The sequence below is a fragment of the Mirounga leonina genome, unplaced genomic scaffold (assembly GCF_011800145.1).
Source record: "Mirounga leonina isolate KUSES-001 unplaced genomic scaffold, KU_Mleo_1.0 Mir_101529, whole genome shotgun sequence".
In the NCBI taxonomy this organism is placed as follows: Eukaryota; Metazoa; Chordata; class Mammalia; order Carnivora; family Phocidae; genus Mirounga; species Mirounga leonina.
Window position 1 is genome coordinate 3,277,115 of NW_023270143.1, and position 24,873 is coordinate 3,301,987.

Sequence of the window (24,873 nt, forward strand, 5' to 3'; positions counted from 1 at the left end):
CAGTATGTGGTGAGTTTTAACCAGGTGTGCTCTGGTCTGCTTGTTGAAAGAATGTAGATCCTATTTCCCCTAGAGGTGAAGCTTTGCAGCACCTGAGGGTCAGTAGACTTGGTGCATGTGGGGAGTTTGGTCTTCTGCAGGAGGGGCCCACTGCTGCTCTGGATTTCAGACATACTTGCCTTAGTTCAGCAGCACCTGCAGAGAGCTTAAGGGGCAGAGCTTGGTCTTAGTGGCTCAAATCTCCATTGTAGGTGATGTAATGCTTACTGAAGTCCATCAGTGCTGATGGGCAGGAGGAAAATCACATCAGCCAACTCTCTCATCCAGAGATGGGAGTTCATGTGTATCTATTCAGGAAGTCCTCACTGAAGAGCAAACAATCTGCACTTGTGTGTCCCAGGGACCCCCTCAGTTCCCTGCCTTCACCTTGTCTGTGTCCGATCCGTCTGCCCACCTGGCCATGCAGTGCTCTTGTGTTTTATTTCAGGCACACCAGCTAGATTTCAAAACTCCAAACTTTAGGGCCCTGGCATAGCAGAAACCCATCCTAATCCTCTGGAGGATGGTCTCACCACACTATGACATGCTGGTTTGTCTGAGACGGGCAATTGCAGGAACTGCAGGGGCTTGGAGTTTATGGTAAAGTGCAGCAAAAAACTGGGTCCAGGTTAGCTACCCTCATCAGGTGTCTGTGCTCCTATGCTAATGAATGGGGCAGCTCAGTGGCATCTACATGCTCTTTTGTTCCTGGAGAAGCAGAACCACCTCTACCAAATGCACTCTAAGAAGGGGAACTGTCTCTCCCAGTGCAACCCAGGGGATCCTCAGACCATGCTGTCTGCTCCCAACCTGTCTTCCTTCTCCACAGAAACACCTCTACAACCACCATGCTCCACCCAGTGATAGTGCAGACTTTGAAAATTTTAGTTTGAGCTCCACTGCTTGTAAATCTTACAGTAATCAGCCCCTCTTCTTTTCCTCATCAATGGTTTTGGGGAAGTGTTTTTCTTGTGCAGTGTCCTGTGCTCTGTTCACTCTCCCTCTCTCTCTCTGTCTCCTCTCTCTGTGATCAGGGCTCCATCCCCTCTACCACACTAGTGATTCTTTTCTTCCTCAAATCATGTCTCTGCATCTCCTACCTTCCATGACATAGCCTCTTTTCTCCCTTGACTTGTGCAGTTTGTTCTCTCAGTCCTGAGATCAGTTTCTTGGGTGTTCAAAATGATCTGATATTTATCTAGCTGTATTCAAGGATCAGGCAAGCATAGGGTCCTACTACTACTCTGCCATCTTAACTCCACCCCTGGTATCTTTCTTATTAACTCTTTAAATGTTTGGCGGAATTCACCCTTGAGCCCTCTGTTTCTGGATTTTTTTGGTTGGGAGTCTTTTGAATACTAATTTAATTTATTTGCTGGTTATTGATCAGTTCATATTTTCTGTTTCTTCCTCTTTCAGTCTTGGTAGTTTTTATGTTTCCATGAATTTATTCATTTCTTCCAGGTTGTCCAATTTGTTGGCACATAGTTTTTCATAATATTCTCTCATGATGGTTTGTATTTCTGTGGTGATTTGTTGTTTCTCCTCTATCATTTGTGATTTTATTTGAGTTTTCTTTTTTTTCTTCATATGTCTGGCTAGAGATTCAATTGTATTGATTTTTTTTTCAAATAATCACCTCCAGGTTTCATCTATCTGTTTTATTTGTTTTCTGCTCTAATCTTTATTATTTCCTTCTTTCTCCCGGTTTCAGGTTTTGTTTGCTTTCCTTTTCCTAGCTTCTTCATGTGTAAGATCAGGTGTTGGCTTGAGATTTTTCTTGCTTTTTGAGGTAGGCCTGTATTGCTATAAACTTCCCTCTTAGAAGTGATTTGCTGCATCCCAAAAGCTTTGGACCATTCTGTTTTAATTATCTTATACTTTTTAGTTTTTTCTTTGATTTCCTGGTTGACCCATTCATTATTTAGTGACATATTATTTGATCTCCATATATTTGTGTTCTTTCCAGGTTTTTTCTTGTAATTGTCTTCTAGGTTCATAACATTGTGGTCAGAAAAGTTGAGTGATATGTCTTTGATCTTCTTGGATTTGTTGAGGTTTGTTTTGTGGCTTATTATGTGTTCTATTCTGGATAATGTTCCTTCTGCATTTGAAAAGGATGTGTATTTTACTATTTTAGAATATATATTCTGAATATATCTGTTAAGTCCTTCTGTTCAAGTGTGTCATTCAAAGCCATTGTTTTCTTGTTGATTTTCTGTTTAGATGATCTGTCCATTGTTGTAAGTGGGGTGTTAAAGTCCCCTACAATTATTGTATTATTATCAATTAGCTCCTTTATGTTTGTTATTAATTTTTTTGTATATGGGTGCATAAATATTTACAATTGTTTTGTTATTGTTGGATTGTCCTCTTTATTATTGTGTAGTGTCCTTTTTTGTCTCTTGTTACAGTGTTTGTTTTAACATCTAGCTTCTCCAATATATTGGAGATTGCTACTATTGCTTTCTTTTGACATCCATATGCATGATAGATATTTCTCAGTCCCCTCACTTTCAATCTGCAGGTGTCTTTAGGTCTAAAATGAGTCTCCTGTAGGCAGCATATAGATGGGTCTTTTTTTTTTATCCATTCTATGACTTATGTTTTTCTATTGGAGCATTTAGTCCATTTACATTCAATGCAGTCATTGATAGATTTGTGATTTATTGCCATTTTATTTGTTATGTGGTTATTTCTAAAGATTTTCTCTGATCCTTTTTTTTTTTTTTCTCTTTCATGCTTTTCTGGATTTCTGTAGTGGTGTATTTGGATTTCTTTCTCTCTCTTCTTTGCATATTTATTACTGTTTTTTGCTGTATGGGTACCATTAAGTTTGTATATAACCATTTTTGCATATAGCAGTCTATATGAAGTTGATGGTTGTTTAAGTTTGAACCCATTTTTTACTCCTCTCCTCCCCATGTTTGAGGCAAATTTTGTCCCATTTTGCATCCTTTCTTTGGTGAGTTCCTTGACTTATTTTTTTACAGAAATACTAATTTTTATTGCTTTTGTGTTGCATACCTTCAGACAGTCACTTCTAGTGCCCTGCTGTGCAGTGTGCTTTGTTTCCCAGGACCTGGCACATCTAGGAGTGTCTCCAGTGTGTTCTGCGTATGCACTGCAGTTTTGTCCTAGCTGCTTTATCCTTCAGACCAATAGTTCCAGAGGCTGTCTTTCCCGGTTGTGGGAAGTATTTGGCCCCTGGGATAAATGTAGCATATTTTAACTAGGTGTACTCTGGTCTGCTTGTGAAATGAGAGCTGTCATTACCACAACTGGAACCAAGGCTCTGCAAATCTCCCGACGTGGGGGACACATTATGAGCGAGGGTTTGTGCCAGGCTTCTAGGGAAGGGACACTTACATTGCTGGGACTGAGGCAGGCAAGACTTGGAGGGGACATTTTCTGGAGCATGAGGCCTTAGTGTAAACAAGTTAGTCAGTGAGCATTGGTGCTGGGCTTGTTCTTGCAGGTGGCCCTGTACTTAAGGTTGAGGAGCAGGTGTGGGAAATGGCTCCAGCCAGTTCCTTTGTTCCCAGAGGGTCTCTCCATGAATGTTGCCTCTGTGGAATGCACTCCAAAAATGAGCAGATAACCTCCTTACTCTGTGCCTGAGGTGCTCTTCAGATCACTGTTTCCATACTCTATTTCCACAAGTTGTTTCCCTGCCTTCTCTCCAAGAGCAATACAATGCAATCCAGACCATTGACCTTTAAAATCCAAGGCATTAAGTTCCACTGATGGTCAGAAGTCACAAAATTCGTGTAGTGACAGGGAAAGGACTTTAGGGCAGCCAACCAGACTGGAACTTGGAGCAGCCAGGCTGCACGTGTGAACTGGGGAAAGCTGGCGGTTTTAGAAGGACAAAGGGCAGAGACGTGCCCTGACCTGGAGGTGAGGATTGGGAGTGCTGCTGAGGGACGCACAACAGAGGACACTGCAGTTTGTAGCAGCACAGACAGAAATGGAGACAGTGTGGCCTGGAGAGCTCACTGAAGAACAGATTGCAATCTCTCAGCTCTGAGGAAGAGGATTGGAAATGATCTCTTCTGCTCTGACTCTCAGAAGAGATGCATAAAGCAGCCAGGGAAAGCCACCAGAGAACAAAAGCTGAAAAAAAATACAGTTTTTACTGAGCCCATCCCCCCACAGGGGGCAGGGCAACTCTGACCAAACAGGATTGCTTGTGTAACAGCATGGCAGGCCTCTCCCCCAGAAAACGGGCTTGAGAACAAGAGGCCGACAACCCTATCCTCCTAATAAAACGGGTACATCTTGCTTGGGTTGTGGTCAATAATTTGGACACTGTACATTCCCTCAACCAACCCTCAACACAATGACTAGGAGGAGGAACCCCCAAAATAGGAAAGACTCAGAGACTATGACTTCTGCTACAGATTTACAAATGGATTCAGATATAATCAAGATGTCGGAAATAGAATTCAGGCTAGCAATTGTGAAGATGATAGCTGGAATGGAGAAATCAATTAATGGCAACATAGAGTCTCTAAGGGCAGAAATGAAAGCTGAACTGGCAGAACTTAAAAATGCTATAAGTGAGAGCATAGGAGGAGAGACGAAAGATGGCAGAGGAGTAGGGACCCATTTCAACTGATCCCTGGAATTGAGCTAGATATCTACCAGAACACTCTGAGCACCCACGAAACCAGCCTGAGATGTAAGAAAATCTGGATCTCTACAAACAGAATATTGCAGGTAGTTGGTTTCGAGGTAAGAAGCAGGGAGCCCTTATTGTGCGGGCAGATATCAGAGGATAAATGGCAGTGGAAGGGTGCCTGGCCGTGGGGATCCTGCATGGCTGGTGAGCGACAACCTTGCGCACTGGGGATGGGGCACTGACTCACAGACCGGTAGCAGCAGAGAAATGACTTTAGGCCAGCCCCTGGGGCAGAAATTCAGACCAGCGGAGTCATGCATGTGAATTGGGAGTGGCTGGCAGTTTTAGAAGCACAAAGGGAAGATATGTGCCCCGACCTGGAGGAAGGACTGGGAGCGCTGTGGAAGAGCACACAACCCAGGACACTTTAGTTTATACCAGCACAGACAGAAATGGAGACAGTGTGGCCTGGAGAGCTCACTGAAGAACAGACTGTGGTCTCTGATCTGAGGCAGAGGGCTGGAAACGGTCTCTTCTGGTCTGACTCGCAGAGGAGATGCGGAAAACCACCAGGGAAAGCTGCCAGAGAACAAAAACTGATTCCTGCTGAGTATATCCCCTGCCACAGGGGTACAAGGCAACTCCGCCCAAACAGGGTTGTGTGAGTAACAGTGTGGCAGACCCCTCCCCAGAATACAGGCTGGGAAAATAAGAGGCCAGCAACCCTAAGGTCCCAAGCAAACAGGTGCATCTTGCTTGGGTTCTGGTCAATAATTTGGACTCTATACATTCTCTCAAACACCCATCCACAGAATGACTACGAGGATGAGACCCCAAAATAAAAAAGACTCAGAGATTATGACTTATGCTTCAGATTTACAAATGGATGCAGATATAACCAAGATGTTGGAGATGGAATTCAGACTAGCAATTGTGAAGACAATGGCTAGAATGGAGAAATCAATTAATGGCAATATAGAGTCTATAATGGCAGAAATGAAAGCTGAATTAAGCAGAACTTAAAAATGCTATCAATGAGATCCAAATTAATCTAGATAATCTAACAACTAGGGTAAGTGAGGCAGAAGAAGGAATTAGCGACCTGGAAGAAAATTTAATAGATAAAAAGGGAAAAGAGGAGGCCAGGGAAAAACAACTCAGAATCCATGAAAATAGAATCAAAGAAATGTGACACCATGAAGCGTTCTAATGTCAGAATAATTGGAATCCCGGAGGGAGTGGAGAGAGAGAGAGGACTAGAAGATGTATTTGAGCAAATTGTAGCTGAGAACTTCCCCAATCTGGGGAATGAAACAAACATTCGCGTCCTAGAGGCAGAGAGGACCCCTCCCAATATCAAGGGAAACAGGCCAACACCACGGCACGTAATATTAAAACTTGCAAATCTTAGAACCAAGGAAACCATCTTAAGGGCAGTTAGGGGGAAGAGATTCCTTACGTAGAGAGGGAGGAACATCAGAATAATGTCAGACCTATCCACAGAGACCTGGCAAGCCAGAAAGAGCTGGCGAGACATATTCAGGATACCAAACGAGAAGAACACGCAGCCAAGAATACCTTATCGGGCAAGTCTGTCATTTAGAATGGAGGGAGAGATGCAGAGCTTCCACGACTGGCAGAACCTGAAAGAATATGTGACCACTAAGCCAGCCCTGCAAGAAATATTAAGGGGGGTTCTATAAAAGAAGACCCCAAGAGTGATATACAACAGAACGTTACAGGGACAATCTATAAAACAACGTTTTCAAAGGAAACATGATGACAATTAATTTATACCTTTCAATAATCAATCACAACGTGAAAGGCTTAAATGCTCCCATAAAACAGCACAGGGTTGCAGATGGGATAAAAAGACAGGACCCATCCATATGCTGTCTAAAAGAGAATTATTTTGAACCTAAAGATGCATCCAGACTAAAATTTCTCAATCATGAGAAAAAATTAGGCAGAAATTCAAACACTAGGAAGCTAAAGACCACTCTGCTCAAGAATGTTAGGGTCAACCAGGAAATCAAAGAAGAACTTAAACAATTCATAAAATAAATGAGAACAAAAACACATTGGTCCAAAACCTATGGACTACTGCAAAGGCGGGCCTAAGGGGGAAATACAGAGCCATCCAACCCTCACTCAAAAAAATAGAAAAATTCCGAATTCACCAGCTAACTCTACACCTTAAAGAACTAGAGAAAAAGGAACAAAGGATGCCTCAGCCACGCATTAGAAGAGAAATAATTAAGATTAGAGGAGACATCAATGAATTAGAAGACAGAAACACAGTAGATCAGATCAACGAAACTAGAAGTTGGTTCTTTGAAAGAATTAATAAGATTGATATACCACTGGCCAGACTTATCCAAAAGAAAAGACAAGGATCCAAATTAATAAAATTATGAATGAAAGGGGAGAGATCATGACTAACACCAAGGAAATAGAAACAATTATTAGAAATTATTATCAACAACTGTATGCCAAGAAAGTGAGCAATCTGGATGAAATGGAGGCCTTCCTGGAAACGTGTAAACAGCCAAGACTGATACAGGAAGAAATTGACAACCTGAATAGACCAATAACCAGTAAAGAGATTGAAGCAGTGATTAAAAACCTCCCAAAAAACAAGAGTCCAGGGCCTGATGGATTCCCTGGGGAATTCTACCAAACATTCAAAGAAGAAAAAATACCTATTCTACAGAAGCTGTTTCAAAAAATAGAAACAGAAGGAAAACTTCCAAACTCATTCTATGAGGCCAGCATTAGCTTAAACCCCAAACCAGTCAAGGATCACACCAGAAAGGAGAATTTGAGACTGATATCCCTGATGAATATGGATTCCAAAATCCTCAACAAAGTCCTAGCTAATAGGATCAAACAATACATTCAAAGGATCATCCACCACGATCAAGTGGAATTTATACCCAGGATACAAGGGTGGTTCAACATTCGCAAATCAATCAGTGTGATAGAACACATTAATAAGAGGAGGGAGAAGAACCATATGATCCTCTCAATTGATGCAGAAAAAGCATTTGACAAAATACAACATCCTTTGCTGATTAAAACTCTTCAGAGTATAGGGATAGAGGGAACATTCCTCAAGTTCATAAAATCCATCTATGAAAAACCAACAGCGAATATCATCCTCAATGGGGAAAAGCTGAGAGCCTTTCCCTTCAGATCAGGAACATGTCAAGGATGCCCACTCTTGCCACTATTGTTCAACATAGTATAAGAAGTCCTAGCAACAGCAATCAGACAACAAAAAGAAATAAAATGTATTCAAATTGGCAAAGAAGTCAAACTCTCTCTTTTGGCAGATGACATGATACTTTATGTGGAAAACCCAAAAGATTCCACCTCCAAATTTCTAGAACTCATCCAGCAATTCAGTAATGTGGCAGGATACAAAATCAATGCACAGAAATCAGTTGATTTCTTATACACTAACAATGCAACTGTAGAAAGAGAAATTAGAGAAATGATTCCATTTACAATAGCACCAAAAACCATAAGATACCTTGGAATAAACCTAACCAAAGAGGTAAAGGATCTTTACTCTAGGAACTACAGAACACTCATGCAAGAAATTGAAGAAGACACAAAGAGATGGAAAAACATTCCATGCTCATGGACTGTAACAATAAACATTGTTAAAATGTCTATGCTACCCAGAGCAATCTATACCTTCAATGCCATCCCGATCAAAATTCCAATCACATTTTTCAAAGTGGTGGAACCAACGATCCTAAAATTTGTATGGAATCAAAAAAGACCCCGAATAACCAAGGAAATGTTGAAAAACAAAAACAAAGCTAGGGGCATCATGTTGCCTGATTTCAAGCTATATTACAAAGCTGTGATTCCCAAGACAGCATGGTACTGGCGCAAAAACGGATATATAGACCAATGGAACAGAATAGAGAGCCCAGGTATGGACCCTCAACTCTATGGTCAAATAATCTTTGACAAAGCAGAAAAAAACATGCAATGGAAAAAAGCAGTCTCTTCAATAAATGGTGCTGGGGAAATTGGATAGCCACATGCAGAAGAATGAAACTCGACCATTCTCTAACACCATTCACAAAGATAAACTCAAAGTGGGTGAAAGACCTCAATGTGAGACAGGAATCCATCCAAATCCTAGAGGGGAACATAGGCAGTAGCCTTTTCTGCATTGGCTACAGAAACTTCTTTCAAGATACATTTCCAAAAGCTAGTGAAACAAAAGCAAAAATGAACTTTTGGGACTTCATCAAGATAAAAAGTTTCTGAACAGCAAAGGAAATAGTCAACAAAAAAAGAGGCAAACCATAGAATGGGAGAAGATATTTGCAAATGACACTACAGATAAAGGGCTGGTATCCAAGATCTATAAAGAACTTCTCAAACTCAACACCCAAAAACACATAAGTCAAGAAATGGGCAGAAGACATGAACAGACACTTCTCCGAAGAACTGATACAAATGGCTAACAAACACATGAAAAAAGTGTTCATCATCATTAGCCATCAGGGAAATTAAAATCAAAACCACATTGAGACACCACCTTACACGAGTTAGAATGGCAAAAATGGACAGGGAAAGAAACAACAAATGTTGGAGAGGTTGTGGAGAAAGGGGAACCCTCTTACACTCTTGGTGGGAATGCAAGTGGGCATAGCCACTTTGGAAAACAGTATGGGAGTTCCTCAAAAATTTAAAAATAGAGCTACCTTATGACCCAGGATTGCACTTGTGGGCATTTACACCAAAGACACAGATGTAGTGAAAAGAAGGGCCATAAGCACCCCAATGTTCATAGCAGCAATGTCCGCAATAGCCAAACTGTGGAAAGAGCGGAAATTCCCTTCAATAGAAGAATGGATAAAGAAGATGTGGTCCATATATACAATGGAATATTACTCAGCCATCAGAAAGGATGAATACCCAACTTTTGCATCAATGTGGATGGGACTGGAGGAGATTATGCTAAGTGAAACAAGTCAAGCAGAGATAGTCAATTATCATATTGTTTCACTTATTTGTGGAACATAAGGAATAGCATGGAGGACATTATCAGATGGAAGGGGAAAATGGGGGGAGGGGAATGGAGGGAGAGATGAACCATGAGAGACTATGGACTCTGAGTCAAACAGGATTTTATAGGGGAGGGGGCAGGAGGGATGGGCTAGCCCGGTGATGGGTATTAAGGAGGGCACGTACTGCAGGGAGCCCTGGGTTTATAAGAAAACAATGGATCATGGATCACCACATCAAAAACTAATGATATATTGTATGGTGACTAACATAGCATAATAAAATTTAAAAAAAAATAAAATAATATCATTACTTGGGAAAATAAAAGAAAGGTTAAAAAAATGCTATCAATGAGATACAATCTAGATAATCTAACAGCTAGAGTAAGGGAGGCAGAAGAATGAATTAGTGATCTAGAAGACCAATTCAGAGACAAGAAGAAAAAAGAAGCCAGGGAAAAACAACTCAAAATCTATGAAAATAGAATCAGAAAATAAGTGATACTATGAAGCATTCCAGTGTCAGAATTGTTGGGATCCCTGAGGGGGTGGAGAGAGAGAGAGGACTAGAAAATATATTTGAGCAAATCGTAGCTGAGAACTTTCCTAATATGGGGAATGAAACAAACATTCGTGTCCTAGAGGCAAGGAGTACACCTCCCAAGATCAAGGAAAACAGGCGAATGCCCCAGCATGTAATAGTAAAACTCACAATCCTTAGAATCAAGGAATATATCTTATTTTTTTTTACTTTTATTTTATTATGTTATGTTTGTCACCATACAATACATCATTAGTTTTTTATGTGGTAATCCATGATTCATTGTTTTTGTATAACACCCAGTGCTCCAAGCAATACATGCCCTCCTTAATACCCATCACTCCACTCCTCTCCCCTCTAAAACCCTCAGTTTGTTTCTTGGAGTACATAGCTTCTCAAGGTTCATCTCTCCCTCTGACTTCCCCCCTTCATTTTTCCTTTCCTTCTCCTAATGTCCTCCATGCTATTCCTTTTGTTCCACAAATAAGTGAAACGATACGATAATTGACTTTCTCGGCTTGACCTATTTCACTTAGCATAATCTCGTCCAGTCCCATCCACATTGATGTAAAAGTTGGGTATTCATCCTTTCTGATGGCTGAGTAATATTCCATTGTATATCTGGACCACATCTTCTTTATCCATTCATCTGTTGAAGGGCATCTCGGCTCTTTCCACAGTTTGGTTATTGCGGACATTGCTGCTATGAACATTGGGGTGCATATGGCCCTTCTTTTCACTACATCTATGTCTTTGTGGTAAACTCCCGGGAGTGCAATTGCTGGGTTATAAGGTAACGCTATTTTTAATTTTTTGAGGAACATCTACACTGTTTTCCAAAGTGACTGTACCAACTTGTATTCCCACCAACAGTGTAAGAGGGTTCTCCTTCCTCCACAACCTTTCCAACATTTGTTGATTCCAAGGGAAACATCTTAAGGCATTTAAGAGGAAGAGATTCTTTACGTACAGAGGGAGGAACATCAGAATAATGTCAGACCTATCCACAGAGACCTGGCAAGTCAGAAAGGGCTGGCAAGACATATTCAGAGTAGTAAATGAGATCATGCAACCAATACTTTAACTGGCAAAGCTGTCATTTAGAATGGATGGAGAGATGCAGACCTTCCAAGACTGGCAGAAACTGAAAGAATAGGTGACTACTAAGCCAGCCCTGAATGAAATATTAAGGGGGCTCCTATAAAAGAAGAAAGACCACAAGAGAGATAAAGAACAGACATTTACAGAGACAATTTATAGAAAGAACGTCTTCACAGGCAACATGATGACAGTAAATTCATATCTTTCAATAATCACTCTCAATGTGAATGGCCTAAATACTCCCATAAAATGGCATAGGTTTGCAGATTGGATAAAAAGACAGGACCCATCCATATGCTGTCTACAAGGGACTCATTTTGAACCTAAAGATGCATTCAGAGTGAAAGTGAAATGATGAATGTCCATCTTCCATGCCAAAAATCCTCAAAAGAAAGCTGGGGTAGCAATTCTTATATCAGACAAGTTATATTTTAAGCTAAAGACTGTATAGAGATACAGAAGGTCACAATATCATTTTTAAAGTGTCTATCCAAGAAGAAGATCTAACAATTGTAAATATCTACCCCCCAGGCACCTGGGTGCCTCAGTCGTTAAGCGTCTGCCTTCAGGTCAGGTCATGGTCCCAGGGTCCTGGGATTGAGCCCCACATTGGGCTCCCTGCTCGGTGGGCAGGCTGCTTCTCCCTCTCCCTCTGATATTCCCCCTGCTTGCGTTTCCTCTCTCATTGTGCCTCTCTGTCAAATAAATAAATAAAATCTTTAAAAAATATATATCTATGCCCCCAGCATGGGAGCAGCAAACTACATAACCCAACTGTTAACCAAGATAGTCATATTGATAATAATACATTAATTACAGGAGACCTCAAATCTCTACTCTCAGCAATACATAGATCATCTAAGCAGAAAATCAACAAAGAAACAAGAGCTTTGAATGACACACTGGACCAGATGGTCCTCACAGATATATAGAGAACATTCCACCCTAAAACAACAGAATACTCATTCTTCTCAAGCGCACACAGAACATTCTCCAGAATAGACCACATGCTGGGTCAGAAATCAGGTCTCAACTGATACTAAAAGACTGAAATTATTCCCTGCGTATTCTCAGACCATAATGCTTTAAAACTGGAACTCAATCCCAAGAAAAAATTTGGAAGAAATTCAAACACTTGGAAGCTAAAGACCACTCTGCTCAAGAATGTTTTGGTGAACCAGGAAGTCAAAGAACTTAAACAATTCATGAAAACCAATGAGAACAAAAACACATCGGTCCAAAGCATATGGGATACTGCAAAGGCAGTCCCAAGGGGGAAATACAGAGCCATCCAAGGCTCACTCAAAAAAATAGAAAAATCCCGAATTCACCAACTAACTCTACACCTTAAAGAACTAGAGAAAAAGCAACAAATGACGCCTAAGCCACGCATTAGAAAAGAAATAATTAAAATTAGAGCAGAAATCAATGAATTAGAAACCAGAAACACAGTAGATCAGATCAACGAAATTAGAAGTTGGTTCTTTGAAAGAATTAATAAGATTGATAAACCACTGGCCAGACTTCTCCAAAAGAAACGAGAAAGGACCCAAATTAATAAAATTATAAATGAAAAGGGAGAGATCATGACTAACACCAAGGAAATAGAAACAATTATTAGAAATTATTATCAACAACTATATGCCAATAAACTGAGCAATCTGGATGAAATGGAGGCCTTCCTGGAAACCTATAGGCTGCCAAGACTGAAACAGGAAGAAATTGACAACCTGAATAGGCCAATAACCAGTAATGAGATTGAAGCAGTGATCCAAAACCTCCCAAAAAACAAGAGTCCAGGGCCTGATGGATTCCCTGGGGAATTCTACCAAACATTCAAAGAAGAAATAATACCTATTCTACTGAAGCTGTTTCAAAAAATAGAAACAGAAGGAAAACTTCCAAACTCATTCTATGAGGCCAGCATTATCTTAATCCCCAAACAAGGCAAAGACCCCATCAAGAAGAATTTCAGACTGATATCTCTTATGAATATGGATTCCAAAATTCTCAGCAAAATTCTAGCTAACAGGATCCAACAATACATTAAAAGGATCACCCACCACGACTAAGTAGGTTTTATCCCCGGGATGCAAGGGTAGTTCAGCATTTGCAAATTAATCAATGTGATAGAACACGTTAATAAGAGGAGAGAAGAACTATATGGTCATCTCAATGGATGCAGAATAAGCATTTGACAAAATATAGCATCCTTTCCTGATTAAAACTCCTCAGAGTATAGGGACAGAGGGAACATTCCTTAAGTTCATAAAATCCATCTATGAAAAACCCACAGCGAATATCATCCTCAATGGGGAAAACCTGAGAGCCTTTCCCTTAAGATTAGGAACACGTTGTTGGGCCATGGTGGCTCAGTCATTAAGCATCTGCCTCTGGCTCAGGTCATGGTCCCAGGGTCCTGGGATTGAGCCCCACATCAGGCTCCCTGCTCAGTGAGGATTCCTCTTCTACCTCTCACACTTCCCCTGCTTGTGTTCCCTCTTTTGCTGTGTCTCTCTCTGTCAAATAAATAGATGAAATCGTTAAAAAAAAAAAATCAGGAATATGTCAAGGATACCCCCTCTCGCCACTCTTCTTCAACATATTACTAGTATTCCTAACAACAGCAATCAGACAACAAAAAGAAATAAAAGGTATTCACGTTCACAAAGAAGAAGTCAAACTCTGTCACTTCGCAGATGACATGATCCTTTATGTGGAAAATCCAAAAGACCACCTTCAAATTTCTAGAACTCATTCAGCAATTCAGTAATGTGGCAGGATACAAAATCATTGCACAGAAATCAGTTGATTTCTTATACACTAGCAATGCAACTCTAGAAAGAGAATTTAGAGAAGTGATTCCATTTACAGTAGAACCAAAAACCATAGATATCTCAGAATAAACCTAACCAAAGAGGTAAAGAATCTATACTCTAGGAACTACAGAACACTCATGAAAGAAATTGAAGAAGACACAAAAAGATGGAAAAACATTCCATGCTCATGGATCGGAAGAAAAAAACATTGTTAAAATGTCTATACTACCCAGAGCAATCTATACCTTCAATGCCATCCCGATGAAAATACCAATGGCATTTTTCAAATTCCCATAACAAACAATCCTAAAATTTGTATGGAATCACAAAAAAACCCTAATCACCAAAGAGATGTTGAGAAAGAAAAACACAGCTAGGGGCTTCACTTTTCCAGATTTCAAGCCATATTACAAAGCTGTGATCACCAAGACAACATGGTACTTGCACAAAAACAGACATATAGACCAATGGAACAGAATAGAGAGCCAAGATATGGACCCTGAACTCTATGGTTAAATAATCTTCTACAAAGCAGGAAAAAACATGCAATGGGAAAAAGACAGTCTCTTCAATAAATGGTGCTGGCGAAATTGGACAGCTATATATAGAAGAATGAAACTCGACCATTCTCTAATGCCATACACAAAGATAAACTCAAAATGGATGACTTTCATCCTCAATGTGAGACAGGAATCCATCAAAATCCTAGAGGAGAACATAGGCAGTAACCTCTTCGACATTGGCCACAGCAACTTCTTTCAAGATACATCTCCAAAAGCTAGTGAAGCAAAAGCAAAAATGAACTTTTGGGGCTTCATCAAGATCAAAAGCTTCTGCACAGCAAAGGAAACAGTCAACAAAACAAAGAGGCAACCCACGGAATGGGAGAAGATATCTGCAAATGACACTACAGATAAAGTGCTGGTATGCAAGATCTATAAAGAACTTCTCAAACTCAATACCCAAAAAACAAATAATCAAGTCAAAAAGTGGGCAGAAGACATGAACAGACACTTCTCCAAAAAAGACATACAAATGGCTTACAGACAGATGAAAAAATATTCATCACCTTTAGCCATCAGGGAAATTCAAATCAAAACCACACTGAGATACCACCTTAATACCAGTTAGAATGGCAAAAATTGACAAGGCAAAAATCAACAAATGTTGGAGAGGTTGTGGAGAATGGAGAACACTTTTACACTGTTGGTGGGAATGCAAGTTGGTACAGCCACTTTAGAAAACAATGTGGAGGTTCCTCAAAAATTTAAAAGTATCGCTACCCTATGACCCAGCAATTGCACTCCTTGATATTTATCCCAAGGACCAGATGTAGTGAATAGAAGCGCCATATGCATCCCAATGTTCATAGCATCTATGTCCTCAATAGCCAAACTGTGAAAAGAGCCAAGATGTCCTTCAACAGATGAATGGATAAAGAAGATGTGGTCCATATATACAATGGAATATTACTCAGCCATCAGAAAGGATGAATACCCAACTTTTACATCAACATGGATGGGACTGGAGGAGATTATGCTAAGTGAAATAAGTCAAGCAGAGAAAGTCTATCATATGGTTTCACTGATTTGTGGAACATAAGGAATAGCATGGAGGACATTAGAAGGAAGGGAAAAATGAAGGGGCAGAAATTGGATGGGGTGACGAACCATGAGAGACTATAGACTCTGAGAAACAAACTGAGGGTTTTAGAGGGGAGCAGGGTGGGTTTTGTGTTAGCCCTGTGTTGGGTATTAAGGAGGGCACATACTGCACGGAGCTCTGGGTGTTATACAAAAATAATGAATCATGGATCACTACATCACAAACTCATGGTGTATTGTATGGTGACTCTCATAACATAATTAAATTAAATTAAATTAAATTTTTTTTAAAGTCACAAAATTCAGCCTTTCCGACTTTCCAAGACAATTGCTATGTGTGCACTGCCTCTGTGTCTGTCTCTCACCCTCCTCCATGAGTGTGCTTCCCTCTGTACTGCAGCAGCCATAATCCATTTCTCTTCCAAACCACATCTCCACTCTTTCTACCTTCTTTGATGCGGCCTCTTCTCTACCTTTAGTTGTGGATTTTGTTCTGCTAGTCTTCCGGTCAGTTTCTGGAGTATTTAGGATGATTTGATAGTTATTTGGTTGTATCCGTGGGACAAGGAGAGCCTAGGGTCCTCCTACTCCCACCGTATTCCGACAACCTATATCAAACCTATAAACATTAACAATAATTCTTTTATATCATCCAATATCCAGTCAATATTCAAATTTTTTCCATTTGTCTCATAAATGTGTCATCAATATTTTCCCTCTTGCTTTCTTTATGGTCCCTGAATGCACTTATTTCTCCTTCAATCTATCCTTCATTGAGGAGCTAGTTAATTCCCACCAAAATAGCTCTGCACATGTCACTTCCCTCCTTGAAATAGTTATATTTTATAGCCCAGCCTTTACTCAAACTCAACTTTCCATCATATTCCTAATATGCAAAAATAAAAGATAGTTTTATTTTGTGTAAATGATGTATTATTGAACATCTATCATAATTCAAATCTCCTATAACCCAAATCTAATTGTGATAGTGAATGAAGTCTTGTTTTTTTAACTGGCTAAAGTAGCACCACTATTTCCAAGACCATCTTCAAGGTCCCGGGTTTTACTTGGCAATGGCATACACAGTTCACAATATCATTAACCTTTACATTAATGGAATTTTTAAGAAGTTTTTAAGTAGGTTGAAGTTTTAAAAAGGTATGTTACCTGTAAAGTGATCATTTAATTCATACTTTTTATTTTAAATCTTGGATATTTTGGTTTTGCATATAATACAACTAACAATACTGCATCATTATTCCTTAAGCATATTGTCTGTTGTTATATCTCTACATACAGGAATATCTCTTAGCCCTTCTTTGCCTAAAGAATTCTTATCAATTCTCTAAGATCCATATATAATAGCTATGTCTCCTTGAAGCCTTCTCTCATCTTGTTTAGACAGAATTAATTATTCCCTTTTCTTTTTCTAAAATGCCTTGCTTATATGTCTGCTGCATCACTTATTATGGTATGACTTTTATGCTATTCACATTATTATATCATTGTAGTTAGTATGTTAGTATGCACTTCATGGGTAGACCCTTAAATTTGCCCTATCTGAGCTTAGCATAGTACTTACAGTTGATATTCAGAAAATGTTGACTTCAAGTAATCCTGTGGGGTTATTATAAAGATTAAATGTAATCATTTGTGTCAGTTGCCTGATACAGTGTCTAGTAAGTGTTCAGTAAAGTTTCTCTTCTTTCTTCCTTATACTTCTGCCTCATTTCTCTCAACTCCCTATATATTCTATCCATGAGAAGAAAATACAGATTTCTTGCTTTAATGGTTCACATGTCTCTTCTTCAGGGTACTGACTATTTTCCACCTTTCATTCATTTATTTATTTAAGGTCACTGGCTCTCTTCACATCAGAGTTCCTCCTAAGTCAGCAAACAGTGGGAAGATGACATCTCCACCATTCCTGGATGCCAATCCTATGGAGAACCCAGCTCTAATTAGTGACATCAAGATTGATCCCCCAGAAGAACTTCTGGCTAATGATTTCAACCTGCCCCAGATGGAACCAGTCGACCTCTCTTTTCACAAGCCCAAGTCTCCTCTACAGCATGCCAGCCTGCTGCAAGCTCCAGTACACCCTCCCAAGCCACAGCCTGCTCTTCAGACACGTGTAGTGTCCACATCAACATCTGACACAGGCACATCAGCAAATATCCCTACTGTTCTGAATCCAAGCTCTATCCTGGCCTCCTCTCAGGGCACTGGTGGCCAGCAGATCTTACATGTGATTCACACCATTTCCTCAGTCAGGCTGCCAAATAAGTTGGGTGGCCTGAAGACATTCCCAGTGGTGGTACAGTCACTGCCCATGGTGTATACTACTTTGCCTGCAGATGGGGGCCCTGCAGCCATTACAATCCCACTCATTGTAGGAGATGGCAAAAATTCTGGATCAGGTAAGCATCAGTGTGCCTCTTTCCTGGACCTTACCTTCCTCCATCTATTCTCTTTTAGAATTGTCCTATCTCCTATCTCTTTTCACCCCTTCTAATTATTCTTGCACACAGCTTCAACAATAATTATTTATAAATGCTATTTTAATCATGTCTCTTTGTGCTTAAGAACATACAATGATGCTCTTTTGTTTAGTATGCTTCTCAAATTGGGGAATACATATTTTTGAGTGAAATGCTATCTATCTTCCTGGAACCTGTGTGTTATTTAATACTAACTAATTTAAAACATTTTATATTTTAAAAATATGATTTTATTAGAGAAAAATGTACAATTTGAATAACCTTTTAAGATAAAACATAATTGTCAAAAATAGTTTTAAGCTTATTAAGGCACACAGCCTGGGACTTTCTAGGAAAATGTGTTTATTTGTCTTTGCCATTAGGAATGCTTTTGTGGAAAAGTTGAGAACATTTTTAGCCCTACATATGTAGCCAGTCTTAGCACCTGCCTCTTCCAATACCATATCTTTTCTCTTCCCTACAGGTAAAATAGTCTTCTTTGAAATATTGCCATCTTCCCTGTGCTCCCCTCCATTTGGCATCTATCAGCCTCCATTTTACTTTTTTATTTGCCTGCATCACAAGTATATGGGCATTCTTCCCAACTGAATTGTAAATTCCTCGAGGACAAAACTATCTTATTTCCATTTGTGCATCTCCAGAACACTTAACACAGTGGTAGAAATTAGTTGTCTTGCAACAAATTATTTGATAAACAAACTTGAAAATATGTACAGGAGAGAGTTAATATGCTGTAATATTCCTTTTTATTTAATCTTAAAAATAAGTTCAGTATTCAGAAAGGAATAAATTAAGCCCCTCTTTCACCACTATCTCCCATCCACCCAGTTCCTATCATGGAGGTGTATCTACTTTAGCTTGTAATTGGAAATGATCAAAGACAATTATATGGCCTCTGAAGTGGTTCAAAATATTTAGCTTCACCACAGCTGTAGAATGACAATCAGTTTTGTATGTTGTGCCTTAGGAAGGACATTTGGAAGTTGGAGTATAATCAGAAGAGAGAATTAGGATGGTAAGAGATTTCAATCGCATGTCAAACAAGTGGCTGATAAATATTTAGCATGAATTAAAAAGACCAAAAGGGAGATATGTGGGTGGAAATGACTAAAAATCAGATCTTAGCTCAGTATAAAAAACATTTTCTAACAGTTTTCTCTTTCAAATTTAATGTCTTGTAATCATCCCATCACCAAATGTAGGAGACTGAAAAACAACATACTAGCATCAAATTGCTGAGACTCTGTAGTGTTTTTCTGAATAAAAATGATAATCTACTAGTAGTTAATTGTGGTAATGATAAGTGTTTATAACAGTTTTGTTTTTGAGATTCCCGTGAGGGGGTTAATTAAAATTTCGGTATCAGTTCTCATATGGGAAGAGAGAGACAAACAAAAAAGGAAATAGGAAAATCAAATTCCCTGAGAATTTGCTGATATCAAGGTAATGATGGCACCAAGCAATGATTTGATAGGACTTTGAATTGCCCCCATAATATCCATCAGTCAACCAGAGCCACTCTAAATACACAAAATAAGTTTTAAACATTTCAGTGTAATTTTAAACTAAAGCCATTAGCTCAATAGTCTCCAAAATGGTATGCTTACACCTTGGTTGGGAGGTGGGGGAGTGAGGAATGCACACAAAATAATTGGAGCACAAGAAGAAAGTATAAACATTTCTATTTCTATTTTCTCACTCTTTACATGTTACCTTTATTTTTCATAATGTAAACAAAATTTTAGTATATTAGTACATTTGTGACATACATGCACACACACATGCGGAGACACACATACATAATGAGATGTATGCTTAAAACTTTTTAGTGAATGATACACAATCAGTGTATGGAGGTAACTGCACTAGACAAATGTTCCACTCCCCCCCCCCCCAATCTTATTGCCACCCTTAAGTTTCTTCTATATAGAAATTTTGAAGCTTAAACTACATCTAGGAGACTGGTGACCATTGATTGAGTTTTGGTAGGGATCAGAAACATCAGGGGTTGATAATAAATATTTGAGGGCTTCTCCCAAAATAGGTGGAAGGTAAGGATGCCAACATGTATCAAGCACATACTAGGTACTAGGTATGTGTTTCATCTCACTGACACATTTCCATTTAGGGGCACAAAAGCCAAAAGAAATGTTCTCGTTTCTGAGGTGAACCTAGGCATCGATCTTGGACAGCCAGTGAACTATTCAGAAAGTTCAACTCAACATACACACATTGAGCTTGACTTTTCAGGACACCCTTGTTGTGGTGGCTGGAGATAGAAAGTTAAATTATACTCAGGCCCTATCCTATTGAACTCAGTGATCCTAGAGAAGCTCATTCCAATGGTACCAGAATGCTCCTTACTACCTTTCCCTCAAAGGAATTTTAGCTATGCTGAAAATTTTAGGGGAGAGGAAAAGATGGCAGAGGAGTAGGGGACGCTATTCCAACCAGTCCCCTGAATTGAGCTAGATATCTACCAGACCACCCTGAACACCCACAAAGTCAGTCTGAGATGGGAGAAGGTATATCTGGATCTCTACAAACAGAATATCAGGCAGATGGTTTCAAGGTATGAAACGGGGAGCCATGATTCTGCGGGCGGATAATAGAAGATAAATGGAAGGGGGAGGGAGCCACGGGTATCCTGCACCACCTGTGGGCAAAAGCTTCCCACGCTGGGGACAAAGCATGGACTCCCAGACAGGCAGGGAAAGGAAAAGGACTTTAGGGCAGCCGCCAGACTGAGGTCTGGAGCGCCAGGGCTGAGTGTGTGAACTAGGGGCAGCTGGGAGTTTTGGAAGCACAAAGGGCAGAGATGTGCCCCCATACCCAACCTGGAGGCAAGGATTGGGAGCCCTGCTGAGGGATGCACAAACCAGGATGCTGCAGTTTATAGCAGCACAGAAAGAAACGGAGATAGTGTGGCCTGGAGAACTCACTGAAGAACAGAGTTCAATCTCTCTACTCTGAGGCAGAGGGTTGGAAACAATCTCTTCTGTTCTGACTCTCGGAAAAGACACAGAAAGCTGCCAGGGAAAGCCACCAGAGAACAAAAATTAAAAAAAAAAAAAACTAGTTTACACTGAGCCCATTTGCCCCCACACACAGGGGGAAGGGCAACGCTGTCCAAACAGGGTTGCCTGACTAACAGTGCAGCAGTCCCCTCCCCCCAGAAAACAGGCTGGGAGAAAAAGAGGCTGACAACCCTAAGGTCTCTATAAAACAAGTGCATCTTGCTTTGGTCGGAGTCAATAATTTGGACACTGTACATTCCCTCAACCATCCCTCAACAGAATGACAAGGAGGAGGAACCCCCAAAATAGGAGAAACTCAGAGACTGTGACTTCTGCCACAGACTTACAAATGGATTCAGATATAACGAATATGTCAGAGATGGAATTCAGGCTAGCAATTGGGAAGACGATAGCTAGAATGGAGAAATTGATTAATGGCAACATAGAGTCTCTAAGGGCAGAAATGAAAGCTGAATGGGCAGAACTTAAAAATGCTATCAATGAGATCCAGTCTAATCTACATACTCTTAACAGCAGGGGTAAGTGAGGCAGAACAACAAATTAGTGATCTAGAAGACCAATTGATAGAAAAGGAAAAAGAGGAGGCCAGGGAGAAACAATTCAAAATCCATGAAAACAGAATCAGAGAAATAAGTGACACCATGAAACAATCCAGTATCAAAATTATTGCGATCCTTGAGGGGCTAGAGAGAGAGGGGGGACTAGAAGATATATTTGAGCAAATCATAGCTGAGAATTTCCCAAATCTGGGGAACGAAACAGACATTAGAGGCCTGGACACAGAGAAAACCTCTCCCAAGATCAAGGGAAGCAGGCCAATGCACTGGCATATAAAGGTAAAACTTGCAAATCTTAGAATGAGGGAAACCATCTTGAAGGCAGTTAAGGGAAAGAGATTCCTTACATAGAGAGGGAGGAACATGAGAATAATGTCAGGCCTATCCACAGAGACCTGGCAAGCCAGAAAGGCCTGGCAGGACATATTCAGGGTACTAAACCAGAAGGACATACAACCAAGAATACTTTATCTGGCAAGACTGTCATTAGAATGAATGGAGAGATGCAGACCTTCCAAGACTGGCAGAAACTGAAAGAATATGTGACCACTAAGCCAGCCCTGCAAGAAATATTAAGGCGAGTCCTATAAAAGGAGAAAGACCCCAAGAGTGATATAGAACAGAAATTTGTAGAGACAGTCTATAGAAAGAATGTCTTCACAGGCAACATGATGACAATTAATTCATATCTTTCAATAATCACTCTCAACGTGAATGGATAGTCCCATAAAATGGCACAGAGTTGCAGATTGTATAAAAAGACAGGACCCATCCATATTGCTATCTACAAGAGACTCATTTTGAACCCAAAGATACATCCAGACTGAAAGTGAAGGGATGGAGATCCATCTTCCATGCCAGCGGACCTCAAAAGAAAGCTGGGGTAGAAATTCTTATATCAGAAAAATTAGATTTTAAGCTAAAGACTGTAGTTTTAGACAGAGAAGGACACTATATCATTCTTAAAGGGTCTATCCAACAAGACGATCTAACAACTGTAAGTATCTATGCCCCCAACATGGGCGCAGCCATCTACATATGCCAAGTGTTAACCAAAATAAAGAGTCATATTTATAATAGTACGTTAATTGTAGGAGACCTCAATACTCCACTCTCAGCAATAGACAGATCATCTAAGCACAAAATCAACGAAGAAACAAGAGCTTTGAATGAAACACTGGACCAGATGGACCTCATAGATATATACAGAACATTCCACCTTTAAGGAGCAGAATACTCATTCTTCTCCAGCACACACAGAACTTTCTCCAGAATAGACAACATAGTCACAAATCAGGTCTCAACTGATACCAAAAGACTGAGATTAGTCCCTGCGTATTCTCAGACCATAATGCTTTAAAACTGGAACTCAATCCCAAGAAAAAATTTGGCAGAAATTCAAACACTTGGAAGCTAAAGACCACTCTGCTCAAGAATGTTTTGGTGAACCAGGAAATCAAAGAACTTAAACATTTCATGGAAACCAGTGAGAACGAAAACACATTGGTCCAAAACTGATGGGACACTGCAAAGTCTGTCCTACAGGGGAAATATATAGCCATCCAAACCTCACTCAAAAAAATAGAAAAATCCCGAATTCAACAACTAACTCTACACCTTAAAGAGCTAGAGATAAAGCAACAAATGATGCCTATGCCACACATTAGAAGAGACATAATTAAGATTAGAGCAGAGATCAATGAATTAGAAACCAGAAACACAGTAGATCAGATCAATGAAACTAGAAGCTAGTCCCTTGAAATAATAAGATTGAAAAACCACTGGCCAGACTTATCCAAAAGAAAAGAGAAAGGACCCAAAATTAATAAAATGATGAATGAAAGGGGAGAGATCACGACTAACACCAAGGAAATAGAAACAATTATTATCAACAATTATATGCCAATAAATTAAGCAACCTGGAAGAAATGGATACCTTCCAGAAACCTATAAACTGCCAAAGCTGAAACAGGAAGAAATTGACAATCTGAATAGGCCAATAACCAGTAACTAGATTGAAGCGGTGATCACAAACTTCCCAAAAAACCAGAGTCCGGGGCTTGATGGATTCCCTGGGGATTTCTACCAAACATTCAAGAAAGAAATAATACCTATTCTCCTGAACCTGTTTCAAAAAATAGAAACAAGAGGAAAGGTTCCAGACTCATTCTATGAGGCCAGCATTACCTTGATCCCTAAACCAGGCAAAGACCCCAGCAAAAAGGAGATTTTCAGACTGATATCCCTGATGAATATGGATTCCAAAATCCTCAACAATATCCCAGCTAAGAGAATCCAACAATACTTTAAAAGGATCATCCACCACGACCAAATGGGACTTACCCCAGGACGCAAGGGTGGTTCAACATTCGCAAATCAATCAAAGTGATACAGGACATTAACAAAAGACAAGAACCATATGATCCATTAAATTGATGCAGAAAAAGCATTTGACAAAATACAGCATACGTTCCTGATTAAAACTTTTCAGAGCATAGGGATAGAGGGAACAATCCTCAAGTTCATAAAATCCATCTATGAAAAATCCACAGTGAATATCATCCTCAATGGGGGAAAGATGACAGCCTTTCCCTTAATATCAGGAACACGTCAAGGATGCCACATTCATCACTATTGTTCAACATAGTACTAGAAGTCCTAGGAATAGCAATCAGACAACAAAGAAATAAAAGGTATTCAAATTGGCAAAGGAGAAGTCAAACACTCTCTTTTCACAGATGACATGATCCTTTATGTGGAAAATCCAAAAGACTCCATCCCCAAATTTCTAGAACTCATACAGCCATTCAGTAATGTGGCAGGATACAAAATCAATGCACAGAAATCAGTTGCTTTCTTATACACTAACAACACAACTGTAGAAAGAGAAATTAGAGAATTCATTCCATTTACAATAGCACCAAAAACCATAAGATACCTCAGAATAAACCTAACCAAAGAGGTAAAGGATCTATACTCTAGGAACTACAGAACACTCATGAAAGAAATTGAAGAA

General features: G+C 39.8%; 1 protein-coding gene across 1 annotated transcript in view; it reads left to right on the forward strand.

Moving 5' to 3' along the window:
- Positions 1 to 24,873, forward strand: part of KLF8 (Kruppel like factor 8) — an 87,245-nt gene that overhangs the window by 59,744 nt on the left and 2,628 nt on the right. The window contains exon 4 of the mRNA XM_034991493.1: positions 17,617 to 18,181. Within this exon, the coding sequence (XP_034847384.1) occupies positions 17,617 to 18,181 (565 nt within the window). The remainder of the gene's footprint in view (positions 1 to 17,616; positions 18,182 to 24,873) is intronic.